The sequence below is a fragment of the Peromyscus leucopus genome, chromosome 1, assembly GCF_004664715.2.
Source record: "Peromyscus leucopus breed LL Stock chromosome 1, UCI_PerLeu_2.1, whole genome shotgun sequence".
Taxonomy (NCBI): Eukaryota; Metazoa; Chordata; class Mammalia; order Rodentia; family Cricetidae; genus Peromyscus; species Peromyscus leucopus.
The window spans coordinates 25,835,564-25,855,385 of record NC_051063.1 but is presented as its reverse complement, the minus strand read 5'-3'; the positions used below and the strand labels follow the sequence as shown (position 1 = coordinate 25,855,385).

The 19,822-nt window shown below is 46.4% G+C and overlaps 1 protein-coding gene across 5 annotated transcripts in view; it reads left to right on the top strand.

Moving 5' to 3' along the window:
• The window catches only part of Grk5 (G protein-coupled receptor kinase 5), a 213,559-nt gene that overhangs the window by 181,131 nt on the left and 12,606 nt on the right, over positions 1 to 19,822 (top strand). For all 5 annotated transcript variants that reach the window (XM_028860757.2, XM_037205622.1, XM_028860758.2 and 2 more), the window contains 8 exons: positions 5,594 to 5,694; positions 6,353 to 6,445; positions 9,718 to 9,781; positions 10,692 to 10,832; positions 12,481 to 12,671; positions 15,351 to 15,388; positions 16,911 to 17,000; positions 18,763 to 18,971. In XM_028860757.2, coding sequence (XP_028716590.1) covers positions 5,594 to 5,694; positions 6,353 to 6,445; positions 9,718 to 9,781; positions 10,692 to 10,832; positions 12,481 to 12,671; positions 15,351 to 15,388; positions 16,911 to 17,000; positions 18,763 to 18,971 — 927 coding nt within the window. The remainder of the gene's footprint in view (positions 1 to 5,593; positions 5,695 to 6,352; positions 6,446 to 9,717; positions 9,782 to 10,691; positions 10,833 to 12,480; positions 12,672 to 15,350; positions 15,389 to 16,910; positions 17,001 to 18,762; positions 18,972 to 19,822) is intronic.

Below are 19,822 nucleotides of genomic sequence, written 5' to 3'. Positions count from 1 at the left end.
TCACAGGAAGGGCCAGCACATGTTGGGCTCTCTGCTTAGGACCAACAACTGTCAAACCAGCCCTTCCCCCTGATGCCCATAGCCACTGCCTCTGATCCTGACTGGGTGCCTGATTCTCAGTCCTTCCCCACTTCTGCAGCCAGGCTTCCCTTAGCTGATGCAAACCCCCTCATGTCTAGGGACATCAGGGTATAGCTGTAGGAGTGTTCATTCCTTATTCCCCTCCCTAAGGAGAAACGAGGATCCCCCAAAACAGCTGTTTCCATTCATGCCCTGCAGGACAAGCCAATCCTCTTGTTTAGAAAGAAGGGAACCCCTGGGTACACCTTTATCCCAGAATCTTGCCTCTCAGCTGCTTCACTTTTCCTGAGAAAGCTGGAGATTGCAAATAGTTTACATGGGGAATGTCAGCTGCCCAAATATGAAAATATACACATCATTAAGACCTAAGTACTCGTGTCTGGAGATAGAGCTGACAGTCTCCCCAGCTGACCTTTTGTCCACTGGCAGAACCACTTCTAATGAGCACTAAGCAAGCTCCTCAGGGGGATGTTTCTGTATGTTGAAGCAAAACATATGTTGGACATTAGATTGTGTGTCTGCATGCATGTCTGTTCATATTCACATGCACGCACTACATGTGACAGCACCATGCAAGCAGCATTAATCAAAATATGCATAATATTCTATGCTTCCTTTTCCAACATCCATGGGTGTCCTAGCACGGCTTGCTCTTCAAGGTCACAGTCACATTTTTACATGCTACCTAGGAAGAAGCTTGGTGTCCTTTACCTCATTTAGGGATGGAGCTTTCTGGCCAAGTGGCCAGGGTTTAAACTTAGTTTTTAAACCTCAGCTGTGTGATCTTAGGCAAATCACTTAACTTCTGAGCTGTTTCTGTATCTATAAGCTAGAGATGGCAATAACAAAACTTGCCTTGAGAGGGTTAGACACGATCACACTATACCTGGCATGTGGTAAGGAGGTATTGCAGCTGCCATGAGGACAATGATCATGGCAGTTACCATTGGGAGGTGGGGTTAGGTGGAAAGCCCTAGCTGCTAAGAGGGTTTTTTTTTTCCTGTGGGTCCTGAAGCCTCTCTTGGATCATGGGTACCATGATGGGTGAGAAGGGTTCCGTCCATGGGATCAAGCAAGGGCCCAGTGGCTGGAAGTCCAGAGCTCACTCAGGAAATGTCCAGGGCATTGGGAGAGAGCCCAGAAAGGGGAAGCAGGTCTGGAAGGTTCTTTGAGGGGCAGCTCTAAGAAAGTTCATGACTTGATCCTGAAGGCAGCAAGGATCATAGATATTGTAGTGTATAGGAAAACTGCTTTGAGGGCTATGATGTCAAGCCAGGGGACAAGTAATTAGCAAGAATTTATGAGGGCCCTCCTGGGAGAGACTTCTGGAAAGCAGAGCGGTGAGGTAGAGATGTAGAGACTCTAGGACCAAGGTGGCTAGGTATGTAAGATGCAGATCACCTGGTTTGAGTGGACCTGATGAGGTCAAAATTGTGTCTTTCCTATGGAACGGGACCAGAACTTACAAGGTTCAAGTCCACAGCTGATTCAGATGCCCCTTATCTCTACCATAAGCAACATCAGGACGCTAGGGGTCTTTTCTCTCAGTTTTCTTATCTGTGCCATGATGAATTGAAGAGTAAGCACCAAGGGACCCTCCTCCAAGGGTTTTTTCTAAATGTCTCACCCCATTTGTAGGGTGTGTATTTCCAAGATGGCTCAGAGGGGGTGCAGAGGACTATTGATGACCACTGAAGAGATGAGGGGTGGAGGAGTCTGAAGATCTAAGAACACATATATGTAACTGATTTCCTTTTCACTTCAACTTCTTGAAACAAGAGGCTCTGAAGCAGGTACAAAGCTTTGGTTATGAGAGTCCTAGATAACTGGGCCTTTTCTGGTGTGAAAAATGCAGTCTTTTCCTTCTTTCTGTTGCTCAGGGTCTCTAGGGATAGTGCACAGAAGATCAGATGACACCATTGAGGTCATCAGTGACTCCACTTTAAGGATGTCCTCTGCAGGCTCATGACTCTGCAGTTTATACTTGTCCACTATTCTTTTTCTGTGTCTACATCTTCTAGACTGGTCTTACTATGTAGCCTCAGGCCTTCACCATGCACTCCCTCTTCATCCCCTACATCCTCTGTCTCCCTCCAGGTCCAGCTCTTATCTTAAACCACTCAAGGTTCCCTTCCCAAATTGATCAGTTATTCTTCTCTTTCACTGTTACAGTAAAGGCCATACTAGTGCGGTGAAAGTGATCTAGGGTGACTGTTTCAAGCGTGCCCCTCTGGCCTCCTCACACTTGAGGACAGAAATCTGGCCTTGTGGTGTGTCCTGGCATTCTCCCTCTCATTGGGAAGCAGTACTGGAGGGGCTCAATAGTGCCACCTCGTGGACCAACTGTAGATTAATGGCGTTGGCTGAATTGGCAAAGGCTGAGCTGGGACTGGGCTGCTAGCTGCCCTTGGGTTTGTGTCCATCTCTCCAACACTGACTGTGTAAGCATCAGCAGGCCTTGGGTGTGGGGGTGATCTACACATACTTCCTAGTTTGAGTGCTGAGTAAAGTTCCAGCTGGTGGCCTTATCCTAGGGCAAACCCATGCCCTCTCTTTGCCCTCCTCAGTCTGCCTCAGTCCCCCAAATTCCCAGGCTTATTTCTGTTACAAGTTAAGTACTGAAGGTTCTGTGACACCATAGACAGGACTCTGGAGGGCCACGCATTGCACAGTGCTGTTCCCAGGACACTGGGATCGGGAAAGGTTGCAACTTTCCACATACACTCAGCCTCCAAGCCATCCCCAACCAAGCATGCACTTTCTCCAGATCCATTACTTTATCTACACAGCTTCAGGATTCCCCAACTCTTCCATCCACAGACCACTACTTCAACTATCTCCTCCACACATTCCAAAGGCTGTGGTACCTACATCAACCATGATTGGCCACTACTGCCACACTTGAGCTTTTCAGTGGCTGTGTACCTAGTTGGCATGTTGAAGCTTAGGGTCACTGGGTAGATGTCAATGAGGTGATAATCCAAAGGACAAAAGGGAGGAAAGAGTCCTAGACAGAAATGAAGGGACAAGGCTACCCATTGTCAGGGGCCTGCCCTGCTTCAGAATGGCATGGAGGGTTTTTCTGTGCATGACAGTACCTAGGAAAACTCTTACATGAATTTTTCTTTCTGCCTGGAGAGGTATGTTTTGGTAAACCCAGACTTTGGGAGGTGCTAAGATCCCCAAGAACGAGAAGAGGAAGCCTCGGGGAGAGTAATGGACAGGGCAGAAATGGCAGTGAGGAGCACAGCAGGAAGGTCCCCAGGAGAGTGGTGCACTGACCTGGCAGGCTCAGGTTTCCAGTCTAAACCTGGCCTTTCTTGACAAAAGTTACTCCCTGGATTCACTAGGAAGAGGATTTGGTTTGAATCACTTAATCTCTTTTTGTTGAACCAGAAGCTGAATTTAAACCCATAGTTATTAAGCCAAGACATTATTAGCCCCAAGTATGAGAATTGCCTGATGCCTGTGCACAAATGGGTTACCACTAGAGTCATGACAGTCCTGTTGTCCCTGAGAAGAAAACCTTGTTGGTTGCCCTCACCTACGGGTAAAGGCTGAAGAGGCTTCAGGCCAGGCACTGTTTTGATCTGACTTCATCTTCCCAAAAGTCTTTTCCAGATGGCTCCAGCCCATTTTGGTCTTTTCTTTCTGTGAACTTATAGGCTGCTGGCAGACCTTACAGTGTCTTGCTCACTACACTAGCATGTAGAGGAGGGGGCAGTTGATCATTACTTTCAGTCAGATTACAGCCAAAAGTAATCCAACCGGGGTTCAAATTACTTCTCTGCCACTTCTTGGCTGGATGATCTTGGGAAAAGTATTTAACCTTTCTGAACTTTGATCTTCTGTAAGGTGGATGACTTAGTAGTCCCTATCTCATAGAGCCACATTGTAGAGTAAATATAGTAATGTGTGTCAGGTGTTTCATTCATTATTGACCAGGATTGGGTTTTAGTGTTTTTAAAACATTGTTATAGACTGTTTTTATTGCTTTCCAATGTTAGATCTATAAGTAAATTTCATTCGTTAATAAAGTCAGGGGCTAAGAAAATTTGAAGGCCATCAAGTTCTGGTTCTAGTTCATTTTGTATAATCAAGGGACACTGGGACTTTTCTGGTAGAGTGTCACCTAATGGCATGTCATTTGTATGGAGACAGTGAACAGCCATCTGCCAGGCAGAGTGCCCCCCCTTGCCCCGCACCCAATCCAGGTGGCCTACCAGCCAGCTCTCTTTCTCATGAGGCAGAATTTGCCTACAGCTAATGACTTGTCCTCCTATTTCATTGCTTTCAGTTACTGGCTCTGAAGAGACTAAACTGCCAGAATCCTCCAACCAAATTTATCTACTTCTAAGGGGGAAACTTTTAAAAATTCATGAATTCTCCAAGTTCAAAAGATCCTTCATCATCTCTGGAGCACCCTCTCTCCTTCTAGACTCCAGTAGGAGAGTAAACATCTTCTCTGCAGGACACAGTTGTAGGTTCTTAGAGCAGAGAATGAGACGAGGACAGGAATGGACCAGGCAGGGTTCACAGAAGGCAGAGAGAACTGCCATCACCTAAGACAGCTCATGGTGGAAAATGTGCTCTAGCTGGAGCTTGGTGAAAATGGCTTTGTAGCCATACCACAGACCACCTCCACCAGGGCTAGAACCTCTCCATCCTGCTGAGTAAGGAGTCCCCAAGGGGCATGAACCCACGCAGAGGCAGGTCTGGGAAAGAAGGAATGGTTTTCAGCACTTTAAACTATAAGGAACAGAAGGTCAGCAACTTCCTTTATTCAATAGGGATGTGCCAGCTGCTACTGCCCCACCCCACTACCCCCAGGATCGACTTCCTGTAGGCACTGCCTAATGGACCTTAGCATGTGTCCAGCCCTATAGCTACATCTCTGTAGCTGGGAGAGAAAGCAAACCATTCATAATTCACATTCACTCCTTGAAATTTTCTAAAAATTTTCCTGTAATTTATTAAAATTTCACTTGAAGTCCAGCTAGTGAGTCAAGTCCTGGGAGCAGCTGGCAAGGGTGAATGGCAGAGAGGGGATGGGTGAAGCTAGGGAACAAGATTCTGAGATGCCAAGTGACCTCCATGAAGTCATATGAATAGAAATCTCACACTAAGTGTGGGTTCATTCACTGCCATCCATTCTAGTAATCTCCCTGTCAAACTAAACACTGTCCATGCATCCTAGACCAGGTGTGTGTGTGTGTGTGTGTGTGTGTGTGTGTGTGTGTGTGTGTGTATGTATGTGCGCGCGCGCGTGCATGTGTGCGTGTGTGCGTGCGTGCGTGCGTGTGCGTGCGTGTGTGTGTGTGTGTGTGTGTGTGTGTGTGTGTGTGTGTGTAGTAAGGGCAGACAGAGGGCAGGTAGCCAAATGCTGGGACAGGTATCTACATCTTTCTACCATCACCTGGCATCTGACTTGTCTTTGACCCTGCATCTATGGGGCAGCTTCAGCCACCCTGTTCCTTCTTCCTTACTGACAACAATCCTTTCCTTCTTCCAGTCCCCAGTTTTCATCGCCCAAGTTGGCCAGGACCTGGTCTCCCAGATAGAGACGAAGCTTCTGCAGAGGCCCTGCAAGGAACTCTTCTCTGCTTGTGCTCAGTAAGTGTTCCACACATCAGGGTCCTCCCTCACACCCTGGGAGAGTGCTACTTGCCTGGGTAGGTCACTCCTACTTGGGCGACCTCTGTCTACCTGGGCTGACCCTTACCTACCTGGACAGACTCCCACTTATGTAGGCAAATCATGCCTACCTGGGCAGATCCCAATCTTCCTTGAAAATGGTTTTGGTTCTAGACCTGAGTTCTTGGGGACTATATTCCATTCTGTCCTTTCTCACCTCTGAATCCTAGCCTCTCTTCTACCTCATCAAGTCTGCATCTAATCTCACTTCAGCTCATGGTCTCTTCAGAGAGTTGTTCCTGAGTTCTAATTTGGTATAGCTCATCTCCAGGATTGTTGACTTAATCTTTGTGGTTTACTGTTTTATGTCCCCCATTTGATTATCCACCCATTCTCCCTACTTTACTACAGGACCTGAAACAAATGCTGGACCATGGCAGGCACACTATGAATGCTTACAAGGTCAATCAAGTTTAAGTAACCACTAGCAGAGCAAGCAAGCCTATGGCCACATGTGGAGCATCCATTGCAAGGCCTGGCTTGCTTGTAGTTCTGAAGGCAGTAACTCACTAGTCTCTGTCTATCTCCTTCATGGTGGAAATTATAACATGTTCATTTTTTTGTCACTCTGGGCTAGGTCTGTCCATGACTACTTAAAGGGAGACCCCTTCCATGAGTACTTGGACAGCATGTATTTTGACCGTTTTCTGCAGTGGAAATGGTTAGAAAGGTGAGTACCATTCACTCCTCAAATGAGAGTGTGCAAGTGTGAAAGGTAGGGTACAGAGTTCATCTGTATCATAATTCATACAGAGATTCGATACCCTGCATAAACCTCTGGCAACAATCAAATTAACCATTCTCCCACTAAGTTTTTGGGTATTCTAGAAATGCTATGGGCTTAGGAAAGCAGGTACTGACTGGGTTGTGCCCACATACACATCATCTTATTCATGCTTCTTTGGTTCTGTCTTTCTCTGCTGGATACTGTTCTCTTTCCCCCCTTCCCCATTCTGAAGATCAAACCCTGCACCTGCTAAATAAATGTTGACTATACCCCCAGTCCCCAGTCTCAGGTTTTTTGTGCTACCTTCCCTAAAGGAAGAATAGCTTTGTACATAAAACTCTGTGTACTTTTGGCAGTACGTTCTCAAAAGGCACCTGATTGTAACGTACGAGGGACTGTTCAATTGCCCTCCAAAATAGCCACCTCCAGTTTCTAGCCCTGCCGGTGCCTGAGCCCCTGCTCCTTATATTTCTATATTGTTCTCATGTTTTCCTCCCACTAGTGAACAGTGGGGTGTCTTTACTCTATTTTCCACCTCACTAATTATAAGTGAGATTGGGCATCTACCTGTAGTTTATTTGCTGCCTAAGTCTTTCAAAGTGCTCTCAGGTAGCTCTCTCTTAGGCACATGTCATGAAAGGGACATGACTTATCTTGTCTCTGACTAGGCCAGTCAATGATGAGGGGCTAGGGGTAATATTCCAGCTTCATTTCATGATTGACAGAGCTTATACCTAGCTTAAGCATTCTGAGATAGGCTGGGAATGAAAGTGTCCGCTCAGGTCAGGGGTCCCTGTCTACAGAAGCTTGGTACCCCAGTGGTATGCTCCATACTCAGAGAAGGAAGCCATTTTATTCATGTGGACTGAACATGTACAGCACTCATGGGTCAAGTCCCTTCCAGATACTTAAAGGCTATGGGCCAGGAGCCATCTCAAGGCCCCAGAGAAGCTCCACCTTCTCTGCATACTTCAGGATGCTCTGCAGGAAAGCAACATGCTTAAAGCCACTGTCTTTCTATCCTGACCAGTGAGAATGATCTGATCAGAGGCCCACTTTTGATCATGGCAGCACTGGGAACCAAGCCTTCAATATACAAACTTTGGAGGCACAGTGTTACATTCAAACAGTGACAGAGCCCACAAGCAAGACACATCCAGCAATAGGTGTTGTCAGCTTGAAGATCCACAGAGAAGCCCTGTTCTTTATTACAAATAATGGCATCTACTACAAAAGCAACTTATGAGAAGCTTTGGCATGGATACATTTGCCTTCTCATTATATCCATTTTACTGAAGATGGAAGGCCTAGAGAGTTCGGTAGTTAGCTCTAGGCTACACAACAAAGACCTGGCAAAGGCCAGAATCTGAATCCAAAGTCTTTCAAGGCCTTGGTCCTCAGTCTATCCAGCAGTCCCTTCTAGTTGACTCTTGGCTGTGGCCATTGCTTTCTTTTTATTTATCTGCACTAACTTCATGAAATGGACATTTTGATTACTGCAAAATTAAGAATATACCATTTGTAAGGTACTAAGTTTTTAGTGCCAGTAAGATAGGATCCTCATTTAGGAATGCCCCCTCTACCATCCTCTCCAACTTTTCCCCCTCAATCATGACCTGTTTACACTGTGTTATTGAAATATTAAGGGAATTTTCCCTCCCAGGGTTAACCAAGAATTTCCTAGGAAATTGTAGGACAGTCATTTTTCTAGCAGAGAAGCTCACAGTAATGGTGACTGATTATTTATTCTCAGTGTAGTATAAATGGTTATGCCAACATAACCTTTTCTGCCTTTATGTGGTTGCTGTAGGAAAGACTTCTGGCCCTGTGTCAGATGCTAGCTCTTGGCAGGCTTCTCTGGGACACTTGAGCTGCCCTAGTGCTAAGTAGGAAGCCAGGTACTGAGGGGTTCTGTGGCATGGTGCCCTGTGCATCTGATGTGGACCATCAGAGAGAAAAGTGTGCCACACATATGAACTTAGTTCCCTAAGTTTTCAGGGTTGTCCCAAGGGCAGTTGTAATGTGAAAAGGTAATTTCACTGAAATCCAAGTCTATCAGCAAGAAAGCTTTTTAGAGGATATTAATGTTCAAGAGTTGCTAGAGGTTGTGGGTTCTCCTCAAACTGATCTAGTTCTTTGACCCAGTTCAGTCTTCTCTAGCCCCTGTCCTGATCAGGAATCTTATAGGGCATAGCTGTGTGTGTGTGTGTGTGTGTGTGTGTGTGTGTGAGAGAGAGAGAGAGAGAGAGAGAGAGAGAGAGAGAGAGAGAGAGAGAGAGAGAGAGAGAGAAATAGTCCCTATGCTCCAAGAGGTGGTTTTTCCATGTTACATTGATTAGTCTTTGCCAACCAGGCCAGGGATTAAAAACAATGTCTTCACCCTGGAGTTCTTGACAAGAGCTGGATGACTTTATTTGTTGACTCCTGAGAATACCATCCATGCCTTTTGATCAGAAATCCTGTCTAATCAGACATGCTAAGTGGGTCTTGTTCATTAAACTGGGAAGCTAAAGACAGAAAATTATGGGTATTTTATCACCACCTGTTTGGCCATTCAGGGTATTTGAGTGTCCTGGATGGATGGAAATATAACAAAGCAGTGCCTATGAAGAAAAAGTTAAGAGCTGACAATCACAGAGTACCTGGACCAGGCCTATAGCCAGCAACATTTGCTCTAAGTAAGATGCACTCACTCATGAGTACCCAGAACAACAAGTTATAGCCACCTGCTTGGCAGGCTGAGCTCTACTGGTGTGGAGAGAGCTGTGTGTTCCTTTGTGGCCACACACACACACACACACACACACACACACACACACACACACACACCATATGAAGCAGTTTTCTTTTGGGTCTGGCCACAGGCTGTGAGTTTGGAAGAGAGCAAAGGGATGTTGTCAGTGGAAGAGTAGCAGCTAGGGAGCCTTTAGTTGCCTGGCTGGGCTGAATTCCTGCAGAGGGAAGTTCTGACTCAACTTGGTTAAGCACTGTAGGCTTATTCTTCCAAAACTTTTTCCTGTTCTTCTGAGCAAGCCAGGATGGCTCAGCCCCTAGCTCCCCAGTATCCAGAGCCAGAGGTCTGAGTCTCTAGCATAGCCTCAGAGGAAGGCATTGCATGTCCTTGGCTTGTTCCTTGCCAGCCACCCACACCTGTTTCTTATGAATCATAAATCTTACCTTCAGGAGACCAATATCAGATTCTTGATATTTTTCAGGCAACCAGTAACCAAAAACACTTTCCGGCAGTATCGAGTGCTGGGCAAAGGGGGCTTTGGAGAGGTGAGTGAATATCTTCATTGAAGGGTCTGGGCCTCTTCTCTACTTCCTCACCCCTTTTAGATCAGTAGTGCTTTCAGAAGGATCTTCTTGCTCTGTCATGGCCCTCTGGTAGCAGAGAGGGAGGGCAAGGGATCTGGCCTGGGTGCTAACACATTTATGAGAGAGAAAGGAGGGTAACAAAGCCTTTGCTGCCCTGTGCAGGCAGGTAAAGTGGAGGTTCTTTTCTGCCAGCCTCAAGTGAGGGCTTCAAGGGAAGGTTGGATCCCCTGGGTTGTGTTTGAGGAAGGGAACCCAAGGGCATGAGAGTACTGAACAACCTTGGCCAATGAGGGGTCCAGGTGATACTGTTAGTGTATCTTGTTACAGGAATAGAGATTTAGTAAATACTATCTGGTCTCAATATTTGAGGTCAGCCTTGTTTCCATTTTAGAGCCAAGGAAAACTATTCAGAAAAGATTGGTGACTTAGACAAGCTCATACAACCAGTAAAGAGCAGAACTAGTGCTAAACTCTCAATGTTTCTTCCCATTTCTCTGAATTGTAAGGTCTTCCTTCACTGTCCCCCCAAAACTCTTCCAGCCAGCAGGAAAAAACTCAGTTGTACCTAATGGAGGGATCGGGATAAGACTTGATGCCTCTAACCAGTCACTTGACTTTATGCTGTGGCCATTTCAGTATCTTCAAGGCTAAGAGACTTCTCATGGGAGGAAGAGTCTTACAGCTAGTTCACAAAGGCAGAGTCCAGGCAGCACTGGGTACAGAGCCAGATGTCCTGAACTACAGCAACCGCAGGCCAAACCTGCTGGGTTTGGCTCCACCACTTCCAGGTCTAGAGACCTGACATCCTGGCCTTGGAGTTGGGTAAACCAGTTTAGTATCCTATAACCTTAGTGTCTGCCTTCTACTGCAGGTCTGTGCCTGCCAGGTCCGGGCCACAGGTAAAATGTATGCTTGCAAACGCCTAGAGAAGAAGAGGATCAAAAAGAGGAAAGGAGAGTCCATGGCACTCAATGAGAAGCAGATTCTTGAGAAGGTCAACAGCCAGTTTGTGGTGAGTATTGAGGGCCCAGTCACAGGCCCACTCTTCTGATGACTAGGACTTCCTTCCCTTACTAGGAATGATGGTCCTCCAGTGAAGCCAGTCCCCACTTGTGGGATCTCTGTTCTCTAAGGCCACCTTATAAACTCCTCAGTGAATAAAACAAGGCTACTCTAGGCCCAGACAAGGATTTCTGGGTTCCACAGATGCTCTTGTCTGGTTTCATTGTGGTAGAGACCAGGTGGTGGTGGTGCACACCTTTAATCTCAGCACTCAGGAGGCAGAAGCAGGCAGATCTCTGATTTCGAGGCCAGCCTGGTCTACAGAGTGAGATCTAGGACAGGCACCAAAACAACACAGAGAAATTCTGTCTCGAAAAAACAAAAACAAAAATAAAACAAACAAACAAACAAAAATCTAATATATGTGAGAGGTAAAATGCAAATGGCATAGAAGGATGCACAATAAAAACAAATACCTCCTTCTATGGGTAGTCATTCTAGGCATGCTTTATTCATGTATAGGCTTTATTTTTTTTGGCTTACAGGACCACTCTATACATAGTATGCTATGATGATTTTTAGCTTGAAGTTGATTTTTTTCTCCTCTGTCTACACCTAAAGCCTAGCTATTCCCTTTTTTGGGAAAAAAAAAAAAAAAAGCTCTATATCGCTGATTTGTATAGCCCATCTCTACAGACTGAAATAATTTTTCATTTGTAAACCTCTACCAACCATGCTATGATGTCCACTTTCAAACATTCCCTGGTATGCTTCTGTGAATGTAGCCAGGGGCTAGATTCATGGCAGTCACTGTAATAAGGGCTATGCACACTGTCTGAAAGTTGTTCTCAACTGGCTTACCCTAGTTAAACTCCAAGCAACCATGTGACAAAGGAGGGATATCATCATCTACTTTTGGTCCTTCCTCAGAGGAGGCTATCCTCTTATGAAGTGATGAAGTGATAAAGTTTACAGGAGAGAAGTTTTAGTCTCTGGGTCTCTTATTCTAAGCTGTCCCAGCTGCCATCTTTGTCTTTAGGGAGGAGTATGTCCTTAGTAGAGAATTCAGTGGTACCTTGAAGGAAGACATGGACAAAACTAACATCAGCCTGGTTTAGCTTGGGCTATTTTTTTGTAACATAATTCTTTATTGATTCTTTGGGAATTTCACATCCTGTACCTCAACCCCTCTCACTTCCCAGCCAGTCCCTCCATATCCTCCCCTTACCCCTACAGCATCCCCCCGAAAAGAATCCCCAAAATCAATTAAAAACAAAACAAAACAAACAAACAAACCACCTCGCTCTTCCGTCTTTCCAACACCTCTTCCACATCTGGCTTAACAAACTAATGCATGCACACACTTTTGTGATATGGAAGCTGTCATCACCCTTGTAGACTTGCTGGAAAGCCAGGGTTCTACCTGCCCATGTCCCCTTCAGTCCTTTACTTTGAGCCACTTGTCAGAAGATCTGAGCATGAGTTTTTCACTGGCTATGAGGGAAATCATGCAGGGTCACTGAGAGGAGAACTAGGCACAGGGTATGAGCTGCTTTGTCCCTCTACTCCTCTCTACCTCCCAGCCTTAATGATCCAAGAGAAGGGAGTATTAGTGACAGTTGCTGTGACATTAACATATGCTACTCTTGTGTTCCCAGGTCAACCTGGCCTATGCCTATGAGACCAAAGATGCTCTGTGCCTGGTCCTGACCATCATGAATGGGGGTGATCTGAAGTTTCACATCTACAACATGGGGAACCCTGGCTTTGAGGAAGAACGAGCCTTGTTTTATGCAGCTGAGATCCTCTGTGGCCTGGAAGACTTACACCGTGAGAATACTGTCTATAGGTGAGCAGTGCTTCCAGAGTCTGGCTGGGCCCTTGCACCCCTCCAGCAATAGCCCAGGGCTCCTAGGAACCCAAGTGAGATAAACCACTCTCCTATGGTATCTCTAACCATAAAGATTAGAGAAGCCAAGCTTATAAAATTATATTCTCCAAATTCCTCCTCTAAGGAGAGACTATGACCACCACCCCATCACCTAGCACCCAGGGATACTCAGTGGATCCTGGTGGCTATCTTGAATCAATCCCAGTGAGATGTGGGAAGAGTCACTGTCCATGGGTATCACATTGCCACATGGTCTGCCCCACCCTATTCTGAACCTCTTCTTTCACATTCCTCCCTTCTCATCTTAACACCACAATGACCTGAACTCAGTAGAGTCCCATACCGAGGTGCTTCTCACAGTGAGCAGGGTTTCATGTTCTCCTCATAGTGCAGAGGATTTTGAAAAGCTCTGTTGCCTCTTCTGCACTTTTAAAAAAGTTTTTTTTTTTTTAATTTACATGTGTTTATGGGTTTGTCTGTATCAATGCCTGCTGAGTCTAGAAGGGACAATGGTTCTCCTAGAACTGGGATTACAAGCAGTTGTGAACCACCTTGATATGGGTGCTGGGAACCAAACTCTGGTCCTTTAGAAGAGTACTTTTAACCACTGAACTATCTCTCCTGTCTCCCCTCCTGCATTTTGAGTGAATATTGAATTATTCTCTTATGTGTTCAGGAGAAGGGGCTGATGTTTTGATACTGGCCAGTTACAACACATTTCTCAAGGGACCCACTGGAATCTAATTTTTGTAGCAAATTGATTTCTACCATAATCTGTCTAAAAAACAAAAGCAAACAAACAAACAAAACAAAACAAAAACCACTTGCCAGGCGGCAGTGGCACAGGACTCTAATCCCAGCACTCAGGAGGCAGAGCCAGGCAGATCTCTGTGAGTTCAAGGGCAGCCTGGTCTACAGAAGGAGATCCAGGACCGGCACCAAAACTACACAGAGAAACCCTGTCTCAAAAAACAAAATGAAACAAAACAATAACAACAAAAACCTGTGGTAATCACCTGAAAGGTAAGGACTTCTGATAGGAACTCCACACTGGACACTGCCAGCATGGACACTGTCAATCCTCACAGACTTCCAGGCACCCACACAGTCAGTTGATGATTTTGCATGGATTTCTGAGTAAGGATTATCTTGGGAGCCCAAGAGGATTTTAGAAACCAGAAAGAATGTTCCTGAGAGCTCCTGCCCCAAATGATAGTCCCTGCCTGTATTTTTGTTTTGTTTTTATTATAGTAAGAAGTCAGAAGGTTTCCCATAAGAGCTAAAAAAGAACCTCTTTGATTACCTTTCACTTAAAAGTGTGTTGGGGTGTCAGGGGACAGACTCAAGTCCCAAATTCCCTTCCTCTAGGGCAGCAAAGGCCTAAGGCAGTGATTCTCAACTTTCCTAATGCTGCGATCCTTTAATGTAGTTTCTCATCTTGTAGTGACCCCAATCATAAAATTATTTTTGTAGCTACTTCATAACTGTAGTTTTGCACTGTTACAGATCATGATGTAAATATCTGTGTTTTCCGATAGTCTTAGGCTACCTCTGCCTTCAAAGGGTTGTTCTATACCAAAGGGGTTGCAACCCACATATTGAGAACCACTGGCCTAAGGTATTCCTCCTTGTCTTGACTACCTGCCTTAAATTGTAGATTTGATCCTGTCTAGTGGTTCCTGGCAATCTGTTGTTTCCAACCCATGGCCACTGGTTTCTTGAGTTGAGAGTTCTTACCCTTATTTGGAATTGCTAGCACATCAAAAGAAACCCATGTAAATAATAAAAAGCAGCAAAGCTGGTTTGAAATAAAGAAGGGTATGCAAATACCCATCTCATTGGGTGAGACTGCCCAGGATTTGGGTACATGAACCACTTCCCGCAAGGACAGCTGCCATCAGTTAAACAAACAAAGCTGGCTGGTGCAGAACTGTCAGCCCTGGGATGTAACAAGGTACACATCCCAATCTAAGCTGCAACTTTACCCAGCTTTCACTGGGAAATCCAGAGTCTTCTGCCTGTTTCCCTCTCTAGGAAGACACAGGTTCCCCTTTATGAGCAAGAGCCTTTCACTGAATTAAGGAGACATTGGGCTCTGACACAGCAGGACTTAGGACATAAGCCAGTCTCCGGGTACCCCTTCCATAGGGCATCTTTCCTCTGGCCCATTTTTACCTTACAGCTTTCTTCCCTTTGTTACTGCTGGTGCTCTGGCTTGGTGTCTTCTCTCAGTTTGTTTCGAGGACCTGCTCTGTGTACAGGATATTCCATGACATCAGGTCTTCCCAGCCCTCCAGGGAGTCTCTAACCATACTAGCCAGTGTCCTTTGCCCCCGTGGACCACCTGTGTGTGTGAGGACAAGCACTAGAATTGGCCTTTCCTATCTTCCTAGTTACGTTCTAGGAAAGAGAAGAAGCCAATGGCAAACCCCAGCATTTGTGTTAAAATACTGGGAAGAGAGAAATGATCTCACAATGGTCTTGACCCAGAGAGACCAGACTACCTCAACTCAGAGGTGGGAGGCAGACATCTTGTGGCACCTGGGCCTGGCTAGCCCCAGAATGTCAGCCCAGATGCAGTGTGTCTTTGCTGCTTGGAATGGCCATGCTCAGATGCCTGTTGTTTTCACCTTGCAGAGATCTGAAACCAGAAAACATCCTGCTGGATGATTATGGTAAGTCAGGGGCTGGAAGCTGGGGGCCTTTTCTGTTATAGTAGCTGAGGCTACTGTCCCAAGTTACCCAGAGCAAGAAACTGCAGAGACTCTCAGGAATGGAGGAGGGGGCCAGGACCATGAAAAGGGTTATAGGTCCATAGGGCAGAGGATCCCATTCCTGTTCCTTACTCCTGGACCTGAGGGATGATCCTTCTTTGTGAAGCAGTGTAGCTCATCTGACTCTGACATCAGAGCCAGTGTCAGTGACAGAGAGTGACGACCAAAAGCAAAGGAGGCAAAGGTTTGGAGGCTTTGGGTAGTGCTCTACGTCCATGCCACTTGCCCTGCTTTTTGTCCTGTTTGTGAAGCAGAAACCTCAGGACTGTCCTGGATACTATGAGGAGGACTGTGTAGTGAGGGTACTACATTACAGCCCACAGAAAACAGCGTGTTGACTCCAGCCAGCTGTGAACATGTCATTATCTGTGTACTGTCAATGTTACTTGCCCTTGGGTATAAGCATGTGGGTAGTATTTCCTCACACAGTTCAGTCCCTTACACCTGCAGAGTAGTTTTCTCATGTGCCTGACTAGGTCTTCCCATCTCCACAGAGGGGCATCCAAGTGTCCATCTTACATATAATAAGCCTGAGACTCAGAGGAGCCAGCCTGACCATGGCAATGATACTACCAAGTCTCCTGCATATTCCTGGGATACATAGCCCCCCTCCCGCTTCTCGATTTGATGACCTGGAGAGAGCTGTGTGTGGAGGAACAGGGAGCACAGGTCCAGGCCACAGTATATTCTCTGAACTACTCACACTGAAGTCGCACAGGGGCAGTCTACTGCTGGTACTCACATACTCTCTTCCCCTTTCCTGTTAGGTACCACAGAGCTGGAGGCCATCTAAGATACTCAGGCCTGACAGGGTATTTATGGACAACGGCATGTGCTTCTTCCTGAGTGTGAAATGTAGCCATGGCCCTGCCTAGGTAGAGGTAGGCAGCGCTGCCTGGGCCTTGGGAGCCAGTTTGGACTCTGAGCTCAGATTCCAGACCAGGCCCTGCCCTTCTCATTTCTCCATTTCTTTGAAGGGGGAAAAAAAAAACCAACCACCTCCAAAGACCAATCAGGAAGGCAGGGAGTGGCTTCCCAAATTGCTTTACAATTTTTTCCTCTTAAGCAAATTGTTGCAAAATGTCAAGAACCTCATATTTTTCCTGTGAAGCAATCCCAGAATCAGCCAGAACATTTTAAACTCTGTGACCTCAGCCTTCCGGGAAGCTTGTTGGGGCATTAAATGTGACAGGTCACCCAGTGGCCAGCCTTGTCCAAGCATCCTTCTGCATCTTTATTAATGTTTCCCTCATTATGTGCAATTTCTATGCATCTCACCTACCATCCTCCCAGGGTCACATGGTTACTCTGGGAGAACAGACTGAGGTCACATCTTCATTGGACAAAGTCCTTGTGAGTCTGTGTCCCTGACCAGGGTGTCTACATGACCATAGGAACCCATTGACCCTGCTATCCCCAACAGGCCACATTAGGATCTCAGACCTGGGACTGGCCGTGAAGATCCCTGAGGGAGACCTTATCCGCGGCCGGGTGGGCACTGTTGGCTACATGGGTGAGTAATACCTTGTGCCCATCACAACTCAGCCTCCCCAAGGCCATCACTCATAAGTCCTCCAGTCTCTTTTTTGTTTTGCTGGTCAGAAGTATTGTGCTAATTTTCCATAGGGATGCTTTGTAGGAGGACCAATCAGGTGGGGTGGTACAATGGGACCCAAGGTGTGACCTAAACTGAGTTCTCTGTAACTCCCAACCACAAGCCCACCTAGGTCTCAAAGACAAGTCATCCTGGAAGTTTGGACCAGAGCCTGGCACTAACATTTCTAGGGGAGCCCTTGTTGAAGAAGGACCTACCTAGGTGAGGTGTCAGGTAGATCACTCTTTGGGGAGACCTCTGAGAAGAGGGAGGTCATTAAGAAGAGCTCTAAAATTAGAGGTGCCTACCATATTTCCAAGCTTGGTTCTAAGTAGGGACCACCCTGCCTCCTTTTAGCCTGCTCCAAGACATGCTAGGAAGAGACCTAGAGCTAAACTCTCAGAATCTCCTACCAATTAGGAGCATCTTTTGCTTCCTTCTACATTCCTTGTATATTACCCTGGGATGTAGGAGTCCCCTGAAAGCTCTAGGCTAGGTACCTGTTACCCTCTGCCCAGGCCTGCATCTGCAGATGATGTGTGGTATTCAATACTTTGTCTCTGGTTCTGGAGGATCCTTTTCAGACTACATAACACTTGGCAACCTGTGGGATATGTGTCTTTATGAATATATGTATATATGACCATGTGAATTCTGATCATTAGATCTGATAGATCTGAGAGATACATGGAGAATAGATGGATAGGGGATGGATGCATAGGTGATGGATAGATGGATTACTGGATGAATGGATTATGGATGGACATATGGGCAGATAGGCAGATGGATAGATAAAGATAGACCTATCCATGTACCTGCGTGGAAATCTTTTTACACATTTGTATCACTCTTTTGGACACAGTTCTGAATGCTTTGTCTACACACAGCCTCTGTCATGTGTCCACTGGTGCATGTCATGTGTACATGCTTTTCATTCTAGCTGGCCTCAAGACATGTAGCTGTCTGTTTTGTACTTATGTGGTGAATCTGTGAGTCATTTTGTTAAAGTGGTAGGGAAGATACATTAAAAGATTTAAAAAGTATTATTTTTGTTGTTTTGTATGTATGAGTGTTTTGCCTGCATGTATGTCTGTATGTCCTCTGTGTACCTAGTACCCACAAAGGCCAGAAGAGGTTGTTGGATCCTCTGAAACTGAAGTGGCCTGTAGTTGTGAGCTGCCATGTGGGTGCTGGGAATCAAACCCAGGTCCTCTAGAACAGCAACCCTGTCTCCAAGAAAGTATTTGAAGTCCAGGTAGATTGAATGTATTCTCTAATTTAGGTGGGCACTCTTCTCCATTGAAATAAATATGTATGCAGTGCTTCCTGTGTGTGGAAGCCATGCCTGTCACTGGGGACAAAGCCGTGAAAACTATGCTGTGTCTTCTGTCTGAGGAGACATTTCTCTTCACTGTAATCAGAGTTCTGAAGCCTCTGTCAGAGCCCTTGGGCACAGTGAAGCACCATCAGAGAAGGCTTTCTAGACAAAGTGATATTCACACACCTGCTGGGTTGAAGTTGGGGCTTGGAAGGGAAGGTAGCTCCAGCCCAAAACTCTAGTCCTTTTGTGAGACTGCCATCACCCTTGGGTACTGCTAGGATGAGGAGCAGCACCGGCCTGTGTGCTTGGGCTGCATCCTGCTGCCTGTTGTCCCTCATTCTCTCCTCCTTCTGTCCTCAGCCCCAGAAGTCCTGAACAACCAGCGATATGGCCTGAGCCCTGACTATTGGGGCCTGGGCTGTCTCATCTATGAGATGATCGAGGGCCAGTCACCATTTCGAGGCCGCAAGGAGAAGGTTAAGCGGGAAGAGGTGGATCGCCGGGTGCTGGAGACTGAGGAGGTGTACTCCCCCAAGTTCTCTGAAGAGGCCAAGTCCATCTGCAACATGGTAAGCTCCTGGTGAGCCAGATGCTGCCCAGTGGTGGCCCTAGTCTGTGCCTAGAACATCAGACAGGCTGAAAGGACAGGAACAGTACATACAAAGCTGTGCGTGTTATAGCCCTCTATACTAGAATGGCTAGTGCTCCTTGATCTGGATGAGATGGTCAGAAAGGCTTCAGGGGAAGCCTGGCATATTGGGCAGGATGCCTATGAACCAAGGCATGGGGATTGAGTGAACACCATGAAGGTATGTAGCTTTGCGCAGAAGTCAGCAGAGGACAGATGATGGCTCAAGTTGGTTCACAAACAAGTTTCTGCTCTTGAACTTGGGCCTCCTTTTCCCTCAGCTCTGAATTCTAAACACTGGCTTGAGGGCAGGGACTATAGGAGGGGTATTAGTATATCCTTGGAGTCTTTGAACATACTCTCATAGTTTTCTCTTCATTATGTGGAAAGATGATCACAGCTCAAGTTATGTATATGACAGCATCTATGAATGGGCAGGACATACAAGTGAGGAGGATTAGACTGGCTGGAGTGGGTTGGGGTCAGATATTGGACATATTGAGCAGCCAGAAAGAGAAAGGAGTGGTAGGGGCCATAATGTCCTCCCTGGAATGATGTCCCTCTCCTCAACCCAGGTGGACACTGTTCCATGGCTGGTCCTTAGGCCCTTCCTTTGACTTCGTGTGGAGTCGGGTACTTCCTGCTCCTGCCTGGCTCTCAGGATCCCAAGTCTCACCACAAGCAGATGTCCTCTGATGCCAGCCATAGGGGGACAGAAAAGACTTGCAAGCCCATACACTGTACCTTACCCTTTCCTGCAGCCACCCTGCCTGGTCACTTCTGTGTCACAGA